This window comes from Neodiprion virginianus, chromosome 1 (assembly GCF_021901495.1).
Source record: "Neodiprion virginianus isolate iyNeoVirg1 chromosome 1, iyNeoVirg1.1, whole genome shotgun sequence".
Classification (NCBI taxonomy): domain Eukaryota; kingdom Metazoa; phylum Arthropoda; class Insecta; order Hymenoptera; family Diprionidae; genus Neodiprion; species Neodiprion virginianus.
The window spans coordinates 38,623,111-38,642,454 of record NC_060877.1 but is presented as its reverse complement, the minus strand read 5'-3'; the positions used below and the strand labels follow the sequence as shown (position 1 = coordinate 38,642,454).

General features: G+C 38.6%; 2 protein-coding genes across 8 annotated transcripts; one reads left to right on the top strand and one right to left on the bottom strand.

Annotated features, from left to right (window-relative positions):
- Window positions 1-518: 518 nt before the first annotated feature.
- On the bottom strand, window positions 519-10,001 carry LOC124309312 (membrane-bound transcription factor site-1 protease). 5 transcript variants are annotated; one of them, XM_046772858.1, is made up of 13 exons: window positions 9,914-10,001; window positions 6,551-7,174; window positions 6,128-6,259; window positions 5,259-5,653; window positions 4,857-5,163; window positions 4,465-4,619; window positions 4,049-4,329; window positions 3,863-3,974; window positions 3,366-3,624; window positions 2,995-3,269; window positions 2,630-2,907; window positions 2,206-2,503; window positions 519-1,817 (listed from the first exon to the last, which is right to left on the bottom strand). In XM_046772858.1, exons 2-13 carry the CDS (start codon window positions 7,082-7,084, stop codon window positions 1,442-1,444), a joined length of 3,402 nt encoding a protein of 1,133 aa, XP_046628814.1. In that variant the 5' UTR covers window positions 7,085-7,174; window positions 9,914-10,001; the 3' UTR covers window positions 519-1,441. The 5 variants fall into 5 exon arrangements, with proteins under 5 accessions (XP_046628814.1, XP_046628840.1, XP_046628830.1 ...); XM_046772884.1 differs by having other exon boundaries at window positions 4,465-4,616; XM_046772874.1 differs by lacking the exon at window positions 9,914-10,001 and adding an exon at window positions 7,938-7,954.
- On the top strand, window positions 7,919-16,853 carry LOC124309356 (DNA ligase 4-like). 3 transcript variants are annotated; one of them, XM_046772970.1, is made up of 13 exons: window positions 7,919-8,055; window positions 8,165-8,217; window positions 12,960-13,125; window positions 13,210-13,367; window positions 13,485-13,759; window positions 13,893-14,201; window positions 14,277-14,583; window positions 14,682-14,811; window positions 14,901-15,158; window positions 15,321-15,515; window positions 15,603-15,911; window positions 15,983-16,225; window positions 16,308-16,853. In XM_046772970.1, the coding sequence occupies exons 3-13, from the start codon at window positions 12,964-12,966 to the stop codon at window positions 16,668-16,670; spliced, it is 2,709 nt and encodes a 902-aa protein (XP_046628926.1). In that variant the 5' UTR covers window positions 7,919-8,055; window positions 8,165-8,217; window positions 12,960-12,963; the 3' UTR covers window positions 16,671-16,853. The 3 variants fall into 3 exon arrangements, with proteins under 3 accessions (XP_046628926.1, XP_046628917.1, XP_046628908.1); XM_046772952.1 differs by lacking the exons at window positions 7,919-8,055; window positions 8,165-8,217 and adding an exon at window positions 12,633-12,765; XM_046772961.1 differs by lacking the exons at window positions 12,960-13,125; window positions 13,210-13,367; window positions 13,485-13,759; ... (6 more) ...; window positions 15,983-16,225; window positions 16,308-16,853 and adding exons at window positions 8,793-9,234; window positions 9,417-9,623; window positions 10,460-12,267; window positions 12,360-12,717.
- Window positions 16,854-19,344: the final 2,491 nt, after the last annotated feature.

Below are 19,344 nucleotides of genomic sequence, written 5' to 3'. Positions count from 1 at the left end.
TGGATTCACTGTAATATTTAGTAAACGCGAGTGAGTAAGAAGAACACGAGTTCTCCAAATCCAATGCAATCCCATTAAAATGTGCAATCCTTTTACACTTATTGAAGTCCATCCTATTAGTAAACAATTGGAAACACTGCTTGAATCTGTCATGTCTAAACGTCGACTAGAAATATTTTCTAAGCCATTTATTAATTTATTTCCACTAAAAAATTGTATTCCTTTATTTGACATTGGCCTAGCAGAATTTTTTAAACACACCACTATTGATATACAAATGGGCATTGGGTACAACTTTAAATTTTCCTAAAATAGCAACAGTAATATAAAATATGTATACGTTTTAAATTTTCAAGCTTCTAAATTGAATAAATCAGGATTTGAAATGATACTATTCCACTAACTTCATGGATCAGGGTAAAAGAATATTAATTTCAGCTCTGTTGTAGGAATTAAATCACAGGTCGTTCTAGAACAGCGAGATTGGAGAAAAGATAATTTTACAATAACTGTTCACATATAATCTCAAGTCATGTATATTTTCGTAGTATAGTGATTACCGTGTGCGAGCTTGACAATATAGGAATGACCGAGTAAGGTAATAACGAGCTTATTATTGTAGGTTTGTCCCAGGCTGAGATTGTGTATTCAAGTTCGCTGAACACTATTCTACCTTAGAACTTCGCTAGAATGAATTACAAGTGATATTTAAAGTGTTTAAAAAATCTATGAATAATGTGGTCATAAGTACACGGCATTCAAATTTTAGAGCCGGAATTCTTGATAATTCTCTATTTTCAACAGACTCAGACTGTCTCAATCAATTTTGCTATGTACTAATATATTCCGATCCCTAAAATGGTAAAATGTAAATTAAAATATATTTATTTGGTTGGTTTATCTAAATGATAGAATATATGATTTTCATTGCCTATCACTCAACCGTGTTTTAAGGCACTGGCAACGATAGTTGTGCATAGTTTCAATGTTATTCCACCTCGTTGCTAAGTTAGTCGATTTCATTTTATTGAATGAAATATTAGATTCTTGAAACTTAAATTATGGTGATTTTCTCCGAAAACTCACGTATGTACATAGAAAGTTTCACCTTTCTCTAACTGTGCCATTACAGTGCTCAGGACCTCAAGGCACTCAACTAAGACATAGCACGTATGTACAATAATATAAAAAGTGATTGCACCATTTGCTACATTTGATCGCGACATTTTTACACGATGAATAGAAGATCAGTTCAAATCATCCTAGGTAGTACGCAGTATATTGTTAATACGCAGTTTAATCCGAGTAGAACTTTAGATTAAATTGCGGGAATGACTGAACGATCAATCAATTAGCGGGGTTTTTTCAAACGTAGCTCCATCCAGCAATTGAAGGCAACTTATTTCTTAGTCAGTATTGGACTGTGCTAAAAACAATTTGACTACATCTGAGGTACTCTGCGTGTCGCAATAGCTTGGATCACTCTGCGTAATCTACCTGTTGCTCGTTTCCTCCGAGGATGACGTTTCGACGTACAACAGCCCCACCGACTGAACGCGCAGAGCATGGCTACCCCAAGAGCAATGATCCCTGCTAACAGTCTCCACTGTTCTCGAGTTGTCCACCATCCAGTGTCTCTGATCTCCTCATCGATCTCTTCAAAATCGGTGTTTTTGCCCCCAGAATAACGCGGCACTGCACCGTTCACATTGCCACCACGTCGTCTCGACCAAGAGGAGTCTGAATCTTGGAGCTGAGGAACAGCCACGATAAAACTATCGCCCACCGACAGTAACTTCTGAGACTTGTACAAATTACTGAAAATGTACATTCAATTGACGACTAGTATATACTGTGATTTCACGCGAATTAATTTTTTGTCACTAAAAACGCTTATATCCGCATCTTGGTCATAAATTTTCGTGATATTCACATATATTGGAATGCTCATTTGTCCAAAACTAGCAAGAGGTTTTACTGTAAGTGCAGTTTTTTGTCATTAATGTGGAACGGGAATCACGAAAAAGAATCAAATCAGATTTTGAAAAATTCTTCAGAACAGAATTGATTTGAGCTGCATACAATTCATCAAGTTCTTTGACATACTTGAGTATCATAAATAATTGTAAGCGAAAAATAAGGAAAAAAAAATGTAGCCACGTCAAAGTGGAAAGCTTATAGCATAAATTGTGAGAAAACACTCACGCAGGGACAGATTCGTTGAGCGGATACGGTACAGCGAGTAGCGCCACTGGGCACGCTGGTAGAGGTCGTAGTCGTCCACCAGCACCACCGGCATCGACCTCAAGAACTTTACTATGACGACTCAAGTGGCTACCCTCCATCCGTTGAGGTAAAAGTGTCTCTGTCGCCTCCTGATCTTTACTCATCCAATGTTTCCCGTCAACAGAATTTTTATCACGCCTACTCGCCTCTTCAAACACGGTAGGAACATGTCCAGTTGTAGCAAATTCCAATATAGCATCCAACATCCAAAAGCATGCTGCAATAATAAATCAAATTAATCTATCGGTCTGTCATTCTGGCTGGATCGCTTGCAACTGACAATAATGGTTCATGGAGTTGTCACAACAGAAATATGTACGATGTGCGAATTAAAAAATTGTACGTTTGTGTTGGTGACTATCATCGATGCAATTGGAATCGCCATAAACGACGAGTCTGCCAGCAATATCTTTCTCCCTGTTTTTTGGTACATTTTGTTCTATGTCATTTGAAATCTCATTGCCGATAGTATCATAGCGATGATCAGTTGCTCTGTGACTTTGAGTCTGGAAAAGTCCAAGGATCGGGACGAGCTCGGGTTGTTTGGCATCACCTTCCAACAGTAGTTCGTGTCCTTGGTCTTTTAATTCTACATGGAGTATTACCCCGTCCTGCGGAAACCTAGAAAAAGTCCACAGTTAAATTAAAAACAATAGTAACAATGGATTGCAAGTGATAATACAAGCAAAATACATAGGTTCAAATTACCTGGCAAGCGTTGTGCCAGATGAAAAGGTGACTGGTGGATGCTGACCGAGCGTGAACTGTCCGTCTCGCACTTCATCGCCAAAGGCTATGCCCCAGTTGGTGTGGAGAAGGTCGTTCAAAGCAGGTACATTGGCACCGCCGGTATCCGGTACCCACCACTGACGTGTGTTTTCGTCATAGAATTTGACTTTCCGCATCACTGTCACGTTGTACCAATCCGCAAATACTACGACGGACAATCCCTCCTCTTCGACGTCCAACTTCAGTTTTGCTACCTGAATTGTAACATTCGTTTGTTTGGATTTTTATACCTATCGTCTGTGTGCAAATAATGTATGCTTTAGGCAATGCACAAGCTGATTTCGGCGCACCTCTTCAGGAAAGAATTCTTCTTCAGAGTCAACGATAAGCAAAGTACCGTAATTCTTGGCTTGAAAGCAGGTCAGAGGGTAACCCAACACCTCTAAGTAATACCCAGCATTTCGCAAATGTTGATACATATCCTTAAAGTTTGTATGTATGTGATCCCCGTTCCAGTCCAATGGGTCATTCTTTGCTCGTAGATCATCTCTTGGAAAATAGCCAGGTGGGTATCGTAGATTGTGAAATTGATCCCACAGTATTCTCTTGCTAAAATATGATTACGTTCTTATACCATACAAAATGAAACGATAATTAATAAGCGGAATCCGAACTAGCAGTGTTCATCACGATAGCATGAAATGTTAGCAGTGGGTAAGTAAGGGATGACTGGCAGTAAGAAGGATATTCATTACGAATCTACGGAAAAAAGAAAAAAACTCCGAACTGTCTACTCAATTTCTAGGATCGTAGCCAGGAGAAATGCATGTTATCTAGTAAAACTTACTGACGAGGTGGTGTAGGTATAACTTTTGCCTTCAGCGGTAGATCAACAGCGGATCGTCTGGGTTCCTGTTCACCGTCTCCTGGAGGTGATTCTACAGTCAATGATATGCGACCTGCAAAATGAAGCATGCAATATGTGATTCGAAGAGAAACTTGGACAAACAATTCATCTGCACAATCCCCATACCTTGTGCAACACCCTGCCAATCACTAGCAGAGGCAGGTACTGTTATAGCAACTGCGAGCCACCCTGACCATGGCCAAAGAATGTCGCTGTGAGTCAAGGAGACCTCAACGCGATCACCATTACCGTCGCGCGAGTATGGATGCCATTTAACAGAAGTTACGTGTCCTGACACTCCCAGTCCATTTATTATAGTAACGTTTACTATCGTCGGCATTCCGCTGTGATAAACCGCTTGGGTGCAGTAAGGCCACATGTACTGGCATTCCGTGAGATCTATGTAACTACTCGCCAAAAATTATTATAAAGTATCGTTACTATTTAATTAACCAATATAAATCTATCTGAGTATTTCTAAGCTGTTACAAAATCGTATATTTTGATCAATAATTTGTATTAGATTGAATATTATCATTGACCTGGGGCTTAGCGTAGCCATCGGCCGATATGATCGTAGGAAATGGAAAGCTCGAAGAAGGTCCAGTCGCCCAGCACCTTGTTCGAACATCCCGACCCCTGGTAGGCGTCGCGCTGATCCCAAAAGTGCCTGCTTCATGCTCGCAGGGGTCACCTTCTATGTGGAACAAAAGAGATAAGAGAAAGAACTTGTTATGCTATTTGATAATAAGCAAGAAGACATAATTACGAGAAGCTATTAAATATATGACGTGAATTATCGAGCATACGAAAGAAAAAAGGTGATAAGAATGTGCGGAGAATAGTGAATATTGACGCATTGGTCTACGAAACTGTCCTTAAACACCATCAACGCAACATCAATAATAATTCAAGAATTTCGGTGAAAACTAACTTTTTGATTATTGCCGGACTGACTTGATGCGGAATTTGATGTTAAAAAACCACTAGCCAGCAGAGCCACAGCCCCAGCAACTACTGGGCTAGCAACCGAGGTGCCGGATAAAGTGCGGCACCCACTCTGCAATGCGGACCCTCGCACTCCTGATCCATACGTGACTAGATCAGGCTTCACTCGCCCATAACCAGAGGGTAATTCCCATGTTGTCATGCCACGTGACGAAAACCTTGCAATCTGATCGTCCCAGTTTATGCCACCTACTCCTATAACATCCATCTGATCTGCTGGATTGTTAAGTGTTCTATGTAAATAAAATGGATAATTATTGGCATTGGTGATTTTTGATAACTGCATCAAATTTTTTACCTCAATAAAAATATGTGCACGAATTATTACCCATATAAAGGACCGTCGTTCCCGATTGCTGAAACCATTATCACACCATTCGCCGTCAACTCCCAAACTTTGTCAACAAAAGGGTGATCCATAAAATCTGGACCTCCGATACTGAGGTTGAGGACAGCTATTTTGGCGAGAATGGCGTAGTTGAACGCATCAAGAAACCACGATGTATAGGAGACTTGAGCGTTAGTGAATACCCTGAATATGTGTAGTTCAGCGTCTGGTGCAAAGCCTAGACAGTCACGTGAAACCGAAGCTATTACTCCAGCCACAAACGTACCATGTCCAAGACCGTCTTCTAAAGTTTTTTCGTTTGTCCAATTTGTTCGTTCCTTAATTTTTTTGAAGTGTGGATGAGTAGCAGCTAAACCAGTGTCAAAGACTGCCACCTGCCATATCAAAATTCATGATCGATCAATATATATTGCTAAGTAAGCAGAGAGAAGTTGCCCTGACTTGAATGAAAAGCCATAGGAGGATAAATCGCGTAAAAATGAATTTTACGAATATCATGAATTTTTTAAGCTAAAAATTTATCCATTGCGTCTGTAAAAGTTCTCAACTTCCTCAATAACATATTGAACTTTCCAACGAATCGGTCAAGTCAATCCTGAGGAAAAAGTTATTTTATATCTTTTAGTTTCCGCTTTTTGTTCTTTCAAAAACTAATTGCCATTGGAGTTTATACTTTCAGGCTTTTAGTATTTTAATAGTACCTACTTATCCCTAAAATATCGTCAAAATATTCACAAAGAGCATTTTTACTCTGCTTATCCCCCTATGGTGTTTAAGGGTGATACACACCATGTTCGTCTGTATCTTATTTTTTGACAAACTAGTAACAAGTATTCATCAAAGTCTACCTTTATACCATGTCCAGTGACACCCATTCCCCACAGTGCATCCGCTTGTAGAATGCCGGTGATTTGGCGAGGAATCGCACGTAGAAGTCGGCGGTTAGCATAACGTGCCGCTGGTTGCCAGAACTGGTTGTTCTATAGTGGATAAACTGAAGTGTAGAATTTTTCTATTTCTGCATATTATTAAAGTTTATCTTTGATATTGAAATTCAGAGAACTGGAAGCATTCCTGCTCTTATTCTAATACAGTGTGTTGCATAGGAAAAACACTATTCTCTTGTTTTAATTTTATGTCTGAGAAGTTAAAAATTTGTCCAATCAACAGTTAAAAAACCAAAGTTCCAATTAATGTTGTGAGAAAGTGTTACAGGTATATTGCTTGCAACTTACTGTTAGCTATGAATCAGAATGATTGGCAATACTTACATAGCCATTTATTTTTCGTCTAAAGTTTTTATATTCTGGCATATCCCCATCTTCTGTGGTGTTCAGATACTTCAAAGTTCTATGCACAACTCTTTGCGGTGTGACTCTTCTAACCAGAGGATGATCACTCAGGGCGCTGAGTCCATTACGTCTGTCAGTTTCTTCCAATAGAACAACATCAAAATCGCTTGGATATTCACTAGCAGGATTATCTCTAGACAAGATCTGCCAGTGACTGACTCCAGAGGAATTCAAGGCAGCCCCAATATAGCTTTTACGAGTACCTGGTTTATAGTACCCTTTGAAAGCTACAATGTACTCATTCTTTACCACTCGGCTTGAGAATTGTATCTGGACTTCTTGTCCATCCTGCGTACCATTGCATCGAGTAAACTGATCGTGGCAGGGATCATTGGTACCATTTTCTTTCCTTTCCTCTTTCTTGGAATGTTCTTGACGATTTTCTAAGGGTTGAACGATCGACACAATCAGTAAAACTTGGAGCACGAGTAGAAGATTTGTGCGTGGCTTCATACTACTCCTTCCTCTTGTTTGGGATAATCAACGGAAGGCAATAGTTATTTTTTGTCAAAAATTATATCACATTTCGTCGCCGTTGTACAGCTGGAAGAAAAAGATGCCAAGAGAAATATTAAGAATAATCATGAACAGTTTGAATTATATGTAATGAGAAAGAGCAATACTCTCATATCCAGACTTTCAATTAATCATACTGGAGATGAGTAAATTCAGAGATATGCGGTTAAGATTCAATTTGTATAACAATCTCATCTGACATTACATAGATCACGTAATATATACAAACAGATTCGATATAAATTTATATGTTTTCAATGAAGTGTTAATAGTCAGTTTAACGTATTCAGTATAAATATGTGATAGAATCGGGCAAAACGTGCAGAGTATTATTTAATGACTTTTAGATCATGATCATCATGATTTTCTCCGAGTTCCGGTAAGTAAAAAATAATCAAATATGAATTAAACCACGCTCATCTTTGCCCTAATATTTTTAATATTCCTCATATCGTAACCTCACTTTTTTTCTACTGGTATCGTTCTCGTCATACTCAACGTATCAAAGATGTTTCAAGTTTTGCGAAATGCAAACATTCTCAGAAAATAATAACGAGGTGTTGAAATACAACGATATATGGTAACTGCGATGTTATTTTCTGTAAATGTGCATATTAACCAAGCAAATAAATAAACAACTCAAACGCAAATCAACTTCAATCGAAAGCACAATGTTGCTGTAATGATTGATAACGAACAATGTACCGGATTAAAATGATCGAAACTGCACCAGACTGCACCAGATAGCAGCACTCCACGGAGAACAGGTAATAAACAAATGAGTTAATACCGTTAACAGACGAGTAGCGGACGAGTGCGGACGAGTTGACATGGGTATTTGACGCCTGGTGATGACAACCATGAAAGCATCCTAGAAGTTTTATTTGTTGCAATTCGTCATATATATCGTATGTATATTGTCTACATTCGAAATTTAACAATCTTCTGTGATTATGTAGAATTACATAGACATCATTCATTCTGATCTAAACCTAACCTTAATCTTCTCGATTACAGAACTTATTCCTCTGTGGTTTCGATAATTGGCGTGGGAATAACTGGAGAAAAAGGTGAAAATGCTTGAATATTATTACATGTCCTAAATCAGAGTCAGCGAATTTTACGGAGATACCAAACAGCCCTGTTTGTATTTGTCAAAGTGGCAAATGTTTGCAGGGTTTTATAACCCCAAACTGCTCCGATCAAGTATTGCAGCTGATGGATTACTTAATTTCGTGTACAAAACGCTACTGTTTAAACTTTAGAATCAGGCCCGTTATGTGTTTCTAAGTTTTATTTGGCAACACAGAACCACGCGTCTTTGGCCTTGTTTTCTGTTTAATAATTCACCGTGTTATTTAAAAAAACACTGTGTCGTGATATGAAAGTTATAGCATTGGGTAAGTATAGCTGAGTCCTCGCTATTAACGAAGTGTCTAGTTTGACAAATCTTTAGATTACAGATTGGTTAAATGCTGTATGACTTTCGCGTATACTCGTCATGCTATTTGCAGTGTTGTGATAACTACTAATATCTGTAAAAATCATGAATTTTCCTTCACACAGTACAGTTATTATTTCGAATAACATGTTTTCATTATTTGATAACTGATGAAGAAATTGTTGGCCGGGTACTCGGTTGCAGACGTAATATTGTTGTTAGTCAACATGGCTGAGACAACGTCAACACCAATGTGTGTTGAGCCTCATGATTCAACTTCGGAAAATGATGTCATAATGGAGAGTGGTACTTCATTGGCACCAGTAATTATAGAAGAATTGGATCAAAATACCATAACATGGATGGACGTCGACATGACTGAGTTTGTTGAGGCTGAAGCATTAGAAATTCAGGAAATAGGAGATAATAATATGATAAATTCAGAGCAGAAAGATGCGATGGTAACTTCTACAGAAAATTTGATCCCCGAATCTACCGACGACCAGGAAGAATCTGATAGGTTTCATGTAGACGAGGAGGACCGCTTAACAAAGCAATTCTTAAACGGGGAACTAACATTTTCTGAATATTCCTTGAGAATGGATGAAGGAATCGAAACAGAAATTCCTGATATTGAATCTAACAGGTAGGATTGAAAGTGAAAAATTTGTCAATACTTCGAATGTCTCAATGATGAAAAATCAAACAACAGCTCAGATTTGAGCAGCATTCAGATATTAGATCTTTTCATTCAGGCAAACCGTCTCGACAATGTACACACCACAACTTGAATTATTCTATGTTTGATATAAGACTCTCAAATTGCAGAAAAGCTTTTGAAACTGAGCTCGTTGCGAGTAAAAAAATTGGACAGAAAAAGGCACAGAAAACATCAAACACATCACAACAAAGACCAAACCGTAGAAAAAAGCGAACTTTACCAACTGCTTTACAAGGTCTGATGGGCGAAGCTAATTTGAGATTTGCTAGAGGCGAAGTATCCCTCGCTTCGAAAATGTGTATGGAAATAATTAGGCAAGTGACTGAATATTTACTTGAGATTGATGCTCATGACCGTGTAGATATTCTACAGATCCAAATTTAGTTATGTGACGGTCGGGGATGAAATGATGCAATTTTAGCAACCAGTTATATTTTTTCAAAACTACGTTTCACCAGGACGTTTCTTTAATGTAGAAGAAATCACAATTTGTACATGAGAATTTTTAGTGTTGACAAATTTACTAATCTACATAAATGCCACTGTTTATTGTTTAACCTTATTATTGAAACTGCTGTGAAAAATTAAATTGTTCAAAACTTACATATATTGACATGCCTAAACATTTGCAATGTTTGTCACCTGATGTTCGAGAAGGAAGTGACTACCCACTTGCCTATACTTACAGGACTGTTTATTTCAACAACTGTCTTTGAAAGTCATACAATTGTTTACATTTGTGTTGGTATGTTGGCCTAATTGTTTACATAACAGTCAGTACAGTTTCTATTGACAATATATGATGTCCGAATAGAGGTGACTGAGATTTTGAATGTCAGTTTTTTTGTTGACTGTGTTGTTTTTAGAAATATGAATCATTTTTTTCATAAGCCTCTTATGCCAGTTTGTTTCCTTGTCAATAATCTTTACGTTTTCAAAATCAATTAGTTAACGCATTCAACCTTTATCGTAAATTTACGCATAAAATTCACGTATGAAATAGAAGCGAACAATAAAATCAGCTTTCTAAAATTGCATCATTTCATCCCTGACCGTCACTCAACTAAATTTGATTCTGTTGAACATTTACTGTGTGAAAATAATAATTCAATCGTAAGAATAACAAATAATTTTAATGTGATTTTCACAGACAAGTCCCTAGTGCGCCGGAACCATTTCATACATTGTCAATGATTTACGAAAATGATCAGCCAGAAAAATCGTTGCAATTTGCACTGATTGCCGCTCATTTGAGCCCAAGAGATGCTGACCAGTGGATTAAACTAGCTGCATTATCAATGGAGTCCGGGAACATAAGACAAACGATAACATGTTTTACCAAGGCTATACAAGCCAGTCCTAAAGACATAAATTTATACAAGCAACGTGCAAAGCTTCAAAATCAAATTGGAGACAAGAAGGGAGCTTTGAAAGGCTACATGAAGCTGCTGCATCATTTAGGACCAGAAGATGGAGCTAATATTCTAAAGTATGCAAAGAGTTTGGCAAAACATTTCATGCAAGAGAACAATAACGAACAGGCCTTGGAAGCCATGGATCAACTTTTCACCAAATGTCCTGACCTCATCACCCTCGAGGAGGTAAATGTGATGACGGAATTGTTAATCGCACTGAAACAATTTCACAAATGCTTGGATATATTGACAAGATATACAACCATTAAAATCACCTACAAAGACCAGAGTTCGATAATTGAAGATGAAGGGAGTGTAACGAAGGAGAATCCCATTATTGAATCGTGTGAATTACCGAACGACGTTGTAATGGACTTGAAGGCTAAATTCCTGATAACCCTTGTTGAATTGAATGAGACTAAATGGACTGATATCTTCTTACCAAGATTCCTCACTGAAGTAGATCCGGAAGTGTCAGGTGATTTGTTTCTAGATTTAGCCGAAGCTTTCATGGGTAAAAAGAAATTTCACAAGGCGCTACAACTATTGGAGCCCTTGATCGAGAGTAAAAACTTCAGTTTAGCGGCAGTTTGGCTGAGACATGCGGAGTGTTGGGTAGGATGCAAAAATTTGAAGCGAGCTGTAAATTCTTATGAGATGGTTAGAGAGCTGTCGCCTCAACATTTGGGGGCGAGACTGGAACTTGCCAAACTTTACAAACTTAGGGGACAGTTCAACAAAGCTATAGAAGTATTGAAACAAGATCCAGAAACGGATCTGTTAGATCCTGGAGTGGTTTACCAAAGAACGGTACTACTCCTGAAAGTTAAACGCTACAATGAATATTTTCAATCTGGAATGCTTCTACTTTCAAGACATTGCGTTTCTTTGAGGTCAAAAGCTGAGTTGATAACATTGACCAAAGCCACAGGAGTAAAACAACGCCTCGATGCCCTCCAACTTTATCGCTTATCTCGCGGGGAAACTTTTGAGGATGAAAATGCTCCGTGCTTCAGAGAGGAGAATCAGCCAAGTCTAAGGAATGAATTCTCATTATATCTACAGATGTGCCAACTGGCGTGCAAAAAAAAAAGACAGGGTTTGTTTCAAAGATTGGCTTTCGGTGCGATGACGTCGAAAAGATTTGAAAAAAAGAGTTCTCACATCACATTCCTGTGTTTAATATCTTGCATACACAATAACGATTCGTATCATGGATACAACATTGTCAGAGAATTGGTCCGAGTTTGTAGAAGATCAAATTCATGGAATCTGATGAATATCATTATCCAAAGGGCCGAGGATTGCAGACACAATAGGTTTATCATGAGGCTATTAGGAAGGGTAGAAGGTTTTTCATACCTGCATCTTCTGCATGCCAACAACTGTCTGGTCTCGGGAACATACAAGTATGCTCTCAATGATTATGTGTCTCTGTTCAAAGTCGAGCCCAGTGCACTCCTGGCACTATTGATCGCTGTTACACTTTTGCAAATGGCTTGTCAAAGGTTTTCTGTTCAAAAGAATCAGCTTGTTATACAAGGTACACGCAGCTATAAGTTCATCCTTTTTATACTAGTTAGAAAATCAGTTTATCGATCTTTGAAAAGATGCTTAAATAACCCTTCCTTTCAGCTCTTGCCTTTCTGACGAAATACTCACAGATGCGAGGCAAAGGCGGTGAACACGAAACTAGCTACAATACAGCTCGAGCTTTTCATCAACTCGGTCTTTTGCCGGCGGCCATTCACCATTACAAACTTGTTTTGGAAACACCTCCGCCTATTCTCGTTTCCCAAAAGCCGCATCTTTTGGACCTGACACGAGAGGCTGCTTTCAATCTTCATCTTATTTATTTGGATTCAGGAAATGAGGACTTGGCCCGAATGTATCTGGAGGAATACATTACTGTGTGAAATATCCGTTGTGTGTTGAGTTATTTATAAAAAATGTGATAAGAAATAAAGAAGAAAATACATGAACAATCAAAGCATTTCACAACGATTTTCCGTATCTACCCCCTTCTGTTCTGTATGTGTATGTATGTATCACTTAAAGTCACAATGTACTTATTGTATTCAAGATAGTTTAATAAAATTTTGGATCGTGTACCGATCAATATCTGATGTTGACTGATCCACAAACTACGCTGCTCTACAGTAATAAAAAAAAATTGACGCATTTCTTTCAGTAATTATTTAAATTAAACTATTTCAAATAACATTTTTTTTGCAGGACGATGACGCTTACATTTGCCTCAAAAGTTAAATTCATAGAATTTTGTATGATTCTCGATAAAATCTCCAAAGCGCAAGCTGCCACAAAATCTAGCCATTTGGAATGTTTGATCAAGCAATGTCGCGAATTCAGTGAGAAATTGAAAAAGAAAGATAAAGAAGCGGTAAGTGATTTGATCGATAAACGAAATACAGTTTTGTTACAAATTAATAAAATTTGTGAATACATGGATTCCGTCACATTCAAGGACACTTCATTTTTTCCAATACTGAGGCTGCTCCTGCCACAGCACGATCGTGAGCGTGAGGCTTACGGTCTGAAAGAGACAGCTTTGGCAAAGTTATATGTACGAGTCTTAGCTCTTGGACAGACTAGCAAAGATGCTCAGGAATTACTGCACTACAAGTAAATTCCCTTTGTATTCACCTCGATATCCAAGATGAATATCAATATGATGTATGCTTCTATTTTGAATTCATAAGAGTATCAGTGTGTTTTCAACACGTTTCGTTTTTTTGACAGAGTTCCGATATCTGGAAAGCAAAGCGGTGGAGACTTTGCAGAGATTGCATATTCAATTTTGTGTAAACGTGTTCAAATTCAAGAAAGTTCAATGACTGTTGAACAAGTAAATACGATTCTAGACAATATTGCTGAGAAAAATGCCAGCAACAGCAGTAAAGATGGAGAATTTCAACAACTTATTCAACAATTAAGTGCTGTTGAGCAAAAGTGGCTGATCCGGATTCTTCTCAAGGATTTGAGAATCGGACTTTCGCAGAAAAAAATTCTAAATGGTTTGTCGTTGTCTACATACTTTTTTGGCATATAAAAGTAAAATGTTGAATTAGACTGAGAGTATAATTTTATTCTCAATGGTCCTCTAATGAAAGTTATGTACTTGTTCCCATAAAAATATTGCTGTTTCAGCCTATCATGCAGATGCAGTGGCACTGTTTGACGTATCAATGAGCCTCCGTGTTGTATGTGACAAGTTGCAGAACGCAGGCATTGGAACAAAGTATCAAATAGAAATTTTCTCCCCGTTCAAGCCAATGCTACTGGAAAGGTATAAAATCGATGATATTGGTAAATTTTTTACCAATCAAGAATCATATTTGGTGGAGACAAAGCATGACGGGGAGAGATTTCAGTTGCACATGAAAGATGGCCAGTTCAGCTATTTTTCCAGGAACGCATATAATTTCACAGAAGCATACGGTAAATCTAAATCTTCAGGTTCGCCTCGGTTCATTTTGGTGTACTTTAAATAGCCGTAAACAGCAAGATCTCAGTTTTGTTGATTTTATCCAGGTTTGCTAACTGGTAAAATTGCGAAATTGTTGAAACCTTCTTGCCGCTCCATCATTATGGATGGTGAAATGATGGGATGGCACAAGGTTCAGCAGAGATTTGGATCCAAAGGAATGAGTTTTGACGTGAAGAAAATGACACCGACGAGCACACACCAGCCCTGCTTTATTGCCTTTGACGTGATCATGTACAACGAAAAGCTCCTTGTTGACGAACCTTTAACGGAACGTCTAAAGGTGCTGAAGGAAGCTTTCGTCGAGGAAACGGGTGTCTTAGTCCGCAGCCAAACGAGACTAGTTAGCAGCAAGTATGAAAACAAATATTATATTTCAAACGGAAATTAAAATCAATTGCAACGATTGAACTGCAAAGATAGTAGACTGATTGAACCAACATTTCATTCAGAGTTGAATTACTGGATGCATTTAACGAAAGTATGGATACTTTTGAAGAGGGAATTGTTCTGAAGAAATGTAACAGCACTTACAAACCAGGTGTTCGTATGGGTAGCGATTGCTATAAGATAAAGGCAGAGGTAATAACTCCCTCACAGTGAGTGTATGCGGGCTGATGCAGAATGAACGAAACTACTAAGCTTCATAAAAACTTAAAACTATTTTACAGTATTCTGCTGACCTTGTTGAAGATATGGATTTAGTTATTGTCGGAGGGTATTACGGTGAAGGGAAAATGAGGGGCCGCATTAACAGTTTTCTTGTTGCGGTGGCGCATTCTCAAAATCCTGAAACAATGAATGACCTCAAGTTTCACACAGTCTCTTCGGTGCGGACTGGAATCAAGATAGAGGCGTTCGAAGAATTGTTGTTGACATTGGAGCCTCATTGGGTTAAGAAATGTCCTGACAATGTTGTTGGACCAAAGGTAACGCTCTATTCATGGATATTTCTACCATCATTGTATATAAATGGATTATGTTAGATTCAATACAAAAAATTCCATGTGTCGATCTTTGTGAAAATATCAAATAGTGATCTTTGGCTGATCATGAACAGACTTAAACATGTGGATATGATGCAATTTTAGAAAGACCCTCCTAATTTGTGGATTGAGCCAAAAAATTCTATAGTCTTGAAGTTACGTGCCACAGAATTGGTGCAGTCAAGCTCTTATCCAACTGGTTACAGTTTAAGATTTCCTCGGGTTGTCGCAATCAGAGGACGAGATGAGAAGAGTTGGTGCGAATGCTGCACGACAGAGGAATTCCACTCACTTGTAAAGGTAGAGTTATCGGAAAAGTTTCACTACGACAATTAAAAAAGGTTTAACTCTGTTATCGATTGGTATTTGTTTGATGCAACTCTACAGGGTCCTGGAGTAATTCAAAAGCTAACAAAACGTCATGTAACCGAACACGATGTTATGGAACATCTTCCAGCAATATCTCCAAGAAAGACGAAAAACAAAACTATCACAGTTCTAAACTACAATCCTTGTCCGACGACCGCTGTCTCACGTATCAGTCGACTGTTAGATGACAAGGAGATCTGTGTTGTGAACGGAAACGACGAGATCTCCAAGGAGGACGTTGAAAAAATTGTGCGTGAACACGGGGGAAGTATAGTACAAAATCCTGGTGGAAAGACTTTTTGCGCTATTGTAGGAAATGCTAACAAGGTATGAATATCATATTGCAACATCGATCTGCTGCAGTGATCAGCATATTGTACTAATTAAAAATCTTTCAGCTTAAAGTAAAAAACATGATACAGGGTCAGAAGTACAATGTTGTTAATTTAGAGTGGCTTTTGCGTGCTACAAGACCAGAAAACTTTGCAAGCCTCCAGCCTTGGCTTCCATGGGAACTGTTGTTTGCTACTGAGTCAACCAGAAGCCATATGTCAACAGTTTTCGATGATACATATGATAGTTATACGCAAGATACGAATATAGATGATTTAAAGCGGTCTTTGGAAAGAGCTGCAGAATTGGTAAACTATCAACTATTCAGCTATCATTTCCTGTGTAGGTAAAGTCCATAAGCATAAAGAAAAGTTCCGTGTTGCTTTGCAGGCAAAAGATTCGCAGTTGACAAACAACCAGTACAAGGAAATCGACAGGGAGCTGTTTGGTCATGAAACATCACCGTTCTCAGTGTTTCGTGGGAGCGTAGGATATTTTTGTACGAGCGATAAACAACGAAATCTCGAGTTTCGTTTCATGGGTGGAACAGTTACTGGTATACTTGACAATCACGTGACTCATATCTTTGCCTTGAAGAACAGCAACATTCCTGCAGAAATTAGAAGGCTCGAGGCTGGAGAATCGGCGACAAAGGTTCTCGACGAGCAATGGATAGCGGACTGCTTTCGCGAACGAAAATTGCTCCCAGAGGACGAGTATTCGATCCACCAAAATACCACGAACAGCTGTTAGATTTAGTAATATTTATTGTATACTAACTCGAACGTTTTGTCATGATGGAATATCCTCACGATTTTCAACGCTGACGTGTTCGGCTGAAGTTTTAACAGTCGTGATACTTTTATACAAATTGTTTACACACTTTACCGATGTTATGCCAAAGTGTAACAACGGAAATAAACCGATTACGCCATATTCGCGTTTGCTCGCTGTTCCAAGTCGCCGCGGATGCCGTATTTCTCGGGTCTCGGTTCTCTCCGTGACGGATGAGAAACTAGAAGCTGTCAGAAGTGAAACGAACTGACAGCCGACAGTTTGCTCGGTTAACATCTTCCCTACGGAGACTTTCGAAATATTACTGCTCCTTGCAGTCGCTCAAGCCGTTCTTTCTCAACCTACGGAATGCGCGCAAAATTTAATGAACCCGCAGCTGCAATGTCTTCTTCACAAAGAGAGCCTTTCAGAGATCTTCACCGCGCGATAAAAAGACGGTGAAGTAATCAACACCGTGAAATTCACGTCTTCTTGATCGACCAAAACGTGATAGATCTCCGGTCTCTAAGTTAACCACGGCATCTACGTCGAGTGTTTCGATTAATTTATTTACAAATTCAAAATCCCATACCACCCAAAGTCTCTAATGATAAAGAATTGTTTGATAAAAATGTTCAATTCAAATGTTCCGAAGAATTAATTTTGATTTTCTATTTCGTTGTATCAGTAATGAAGTACGCAAAAATGAAGTGTGTCTCGCGGAATTAATGAAACGGAAAAGCTACTCTATAGATCGGGCATTCGCGTACCATTCGAGATCAATGTATACGTGTGTACAAATGTAAACCCAGGCCGGTTAGTTACTTTGCGGGGATGTCGTTATTATTGTTATAACTGTCGCCGTCTCGTTAGTAAAAAGGAGGAGCATTATTCGTTCTCTTGGCTTGAGTCGCGACTCCTGGTCGAGATTTTAGACATAATAATATTAATGTACGAATATGAGTGATGGATTTGGTGCGGTTTAGACATGGCCTAGCCTCGCGACTCACGGTCTACTTATAGACGCGTCAACCTCACCTCCAACCAGACGCGTATTAATTGAGTCTCCGCAGATTTTTAACTTCTCTTCCAACCCGCCCCCCACAACCAGAACCGTTGACACTCATCGAAATCTAATTTTGTGCCAAGGTAACTGTACGAATTGTAACGGATTACTACATAATAAAAAAAACACTAGTTGGATTGATCGAATTCCAAAATAATACGTAAACTTTCGCTAATGGACTGCTGCTATCCCCTCTATTTCCTTCTTTGTTTATCAAGGATGAAGATGAACGTAGATTATATTCGCATTCCTAAATTTTCACCATCCGTTAGCCAATTTAGAAATTATACGTGTAATCTTACCCCAGTTTGAGCTCAATGTTTCACGATTAGTGTGTCTTTATTTTAAAGTTACTGAGGTAACTTTCTCCTTTTGCATACTTTAGAATTTCATCTATTGATCTAATCGTTAGTTGTACTTTTTGAAAAAAATATTCGATCTTTGATGTTAAAATGATTTTTACTAACAATCACAGCACGTTTTCTGTTTTTTTTTTTTCAGAATTTTGATTTACAGTTTCATTAGTAATTATTTCGACGATTTTGCTTACGATAAATATTTTCATTTATTTTTGGTGAGGTAACTGTGTTTTTTAAAGCGTTCGTTATATGCCTTCGATTCGTTCGATTTCGAATCTGAGTTTTCACTTCAATATGCGTAGTTACAAATTATATTGTTGAAAGTTAATATTTACACGTAAAAATAGTTGCTCGTCGGTTGGAAGCCGCGGTACTCGAGTGATATGGGTAATTATCGCTACGCACTGGTGTATGCTTGTTTTTCTTAATGCCAGTGATCTGCGACGGCGATTCCCTCCGCGATGAACCCGATTTGATCCTAGTTACGAAACTCAGCTCGACGCCGGAGCGTTCAAGTCCGCAATCCCGACATGGCTGGACATTACCCGCTTGGCTGTTAGAAACCTAAAAATTGAGAGAAAGACTGATACAACGATTTGTTGTAAATTTAAAGAGTTTTCAGTTAATCGAACTATGTTCATCTTGTACTCATATCGTTCGAAATGTAACTATAATTTTGAAAATCGAACGCAACAGCGATTTCGGTTGGGATACATGGACCGTGTTTGATTATTCTTACATAATATCGTATTAGATAAACGGTGGTGTGAATATACTCTGACGATGAGTGCGGAAGACGCGCCTTCGAAACGAGACCGCTGTATAATCAATCACCGGAAACAATACATTTTTTGTTTATAGAAATCGAATCGTGAACTAACTTTGGTTCGCCTCTCCTCGACGTCTCCGCGTCGAACCAATCTCGGTATCTTCGAACAGGGTGGTCCCGACTCCGGTTCTAGCGTCATCTCTTCTGATTCAACTTCCTTGAAATACTCTAGGCGTGTTTTATCAAGCGTTCCGTAAGCTCGTTCGCTTTTGTACTCCGCCCTGGTGTATTTTTTGCCACAGTACTTTTGATTCGTAACTTTCCCGCTGCAACTCGATCGACGACGATCATCTCGCTTTGCGCTAGCTCCTAAAATTTCAAATTTTCCCCTCGGGTCTACGCACTTCTGATTCCGCAAACCGTCGGAAAGTGCTGCTTTCCCGAAACGATTCCGTCCCA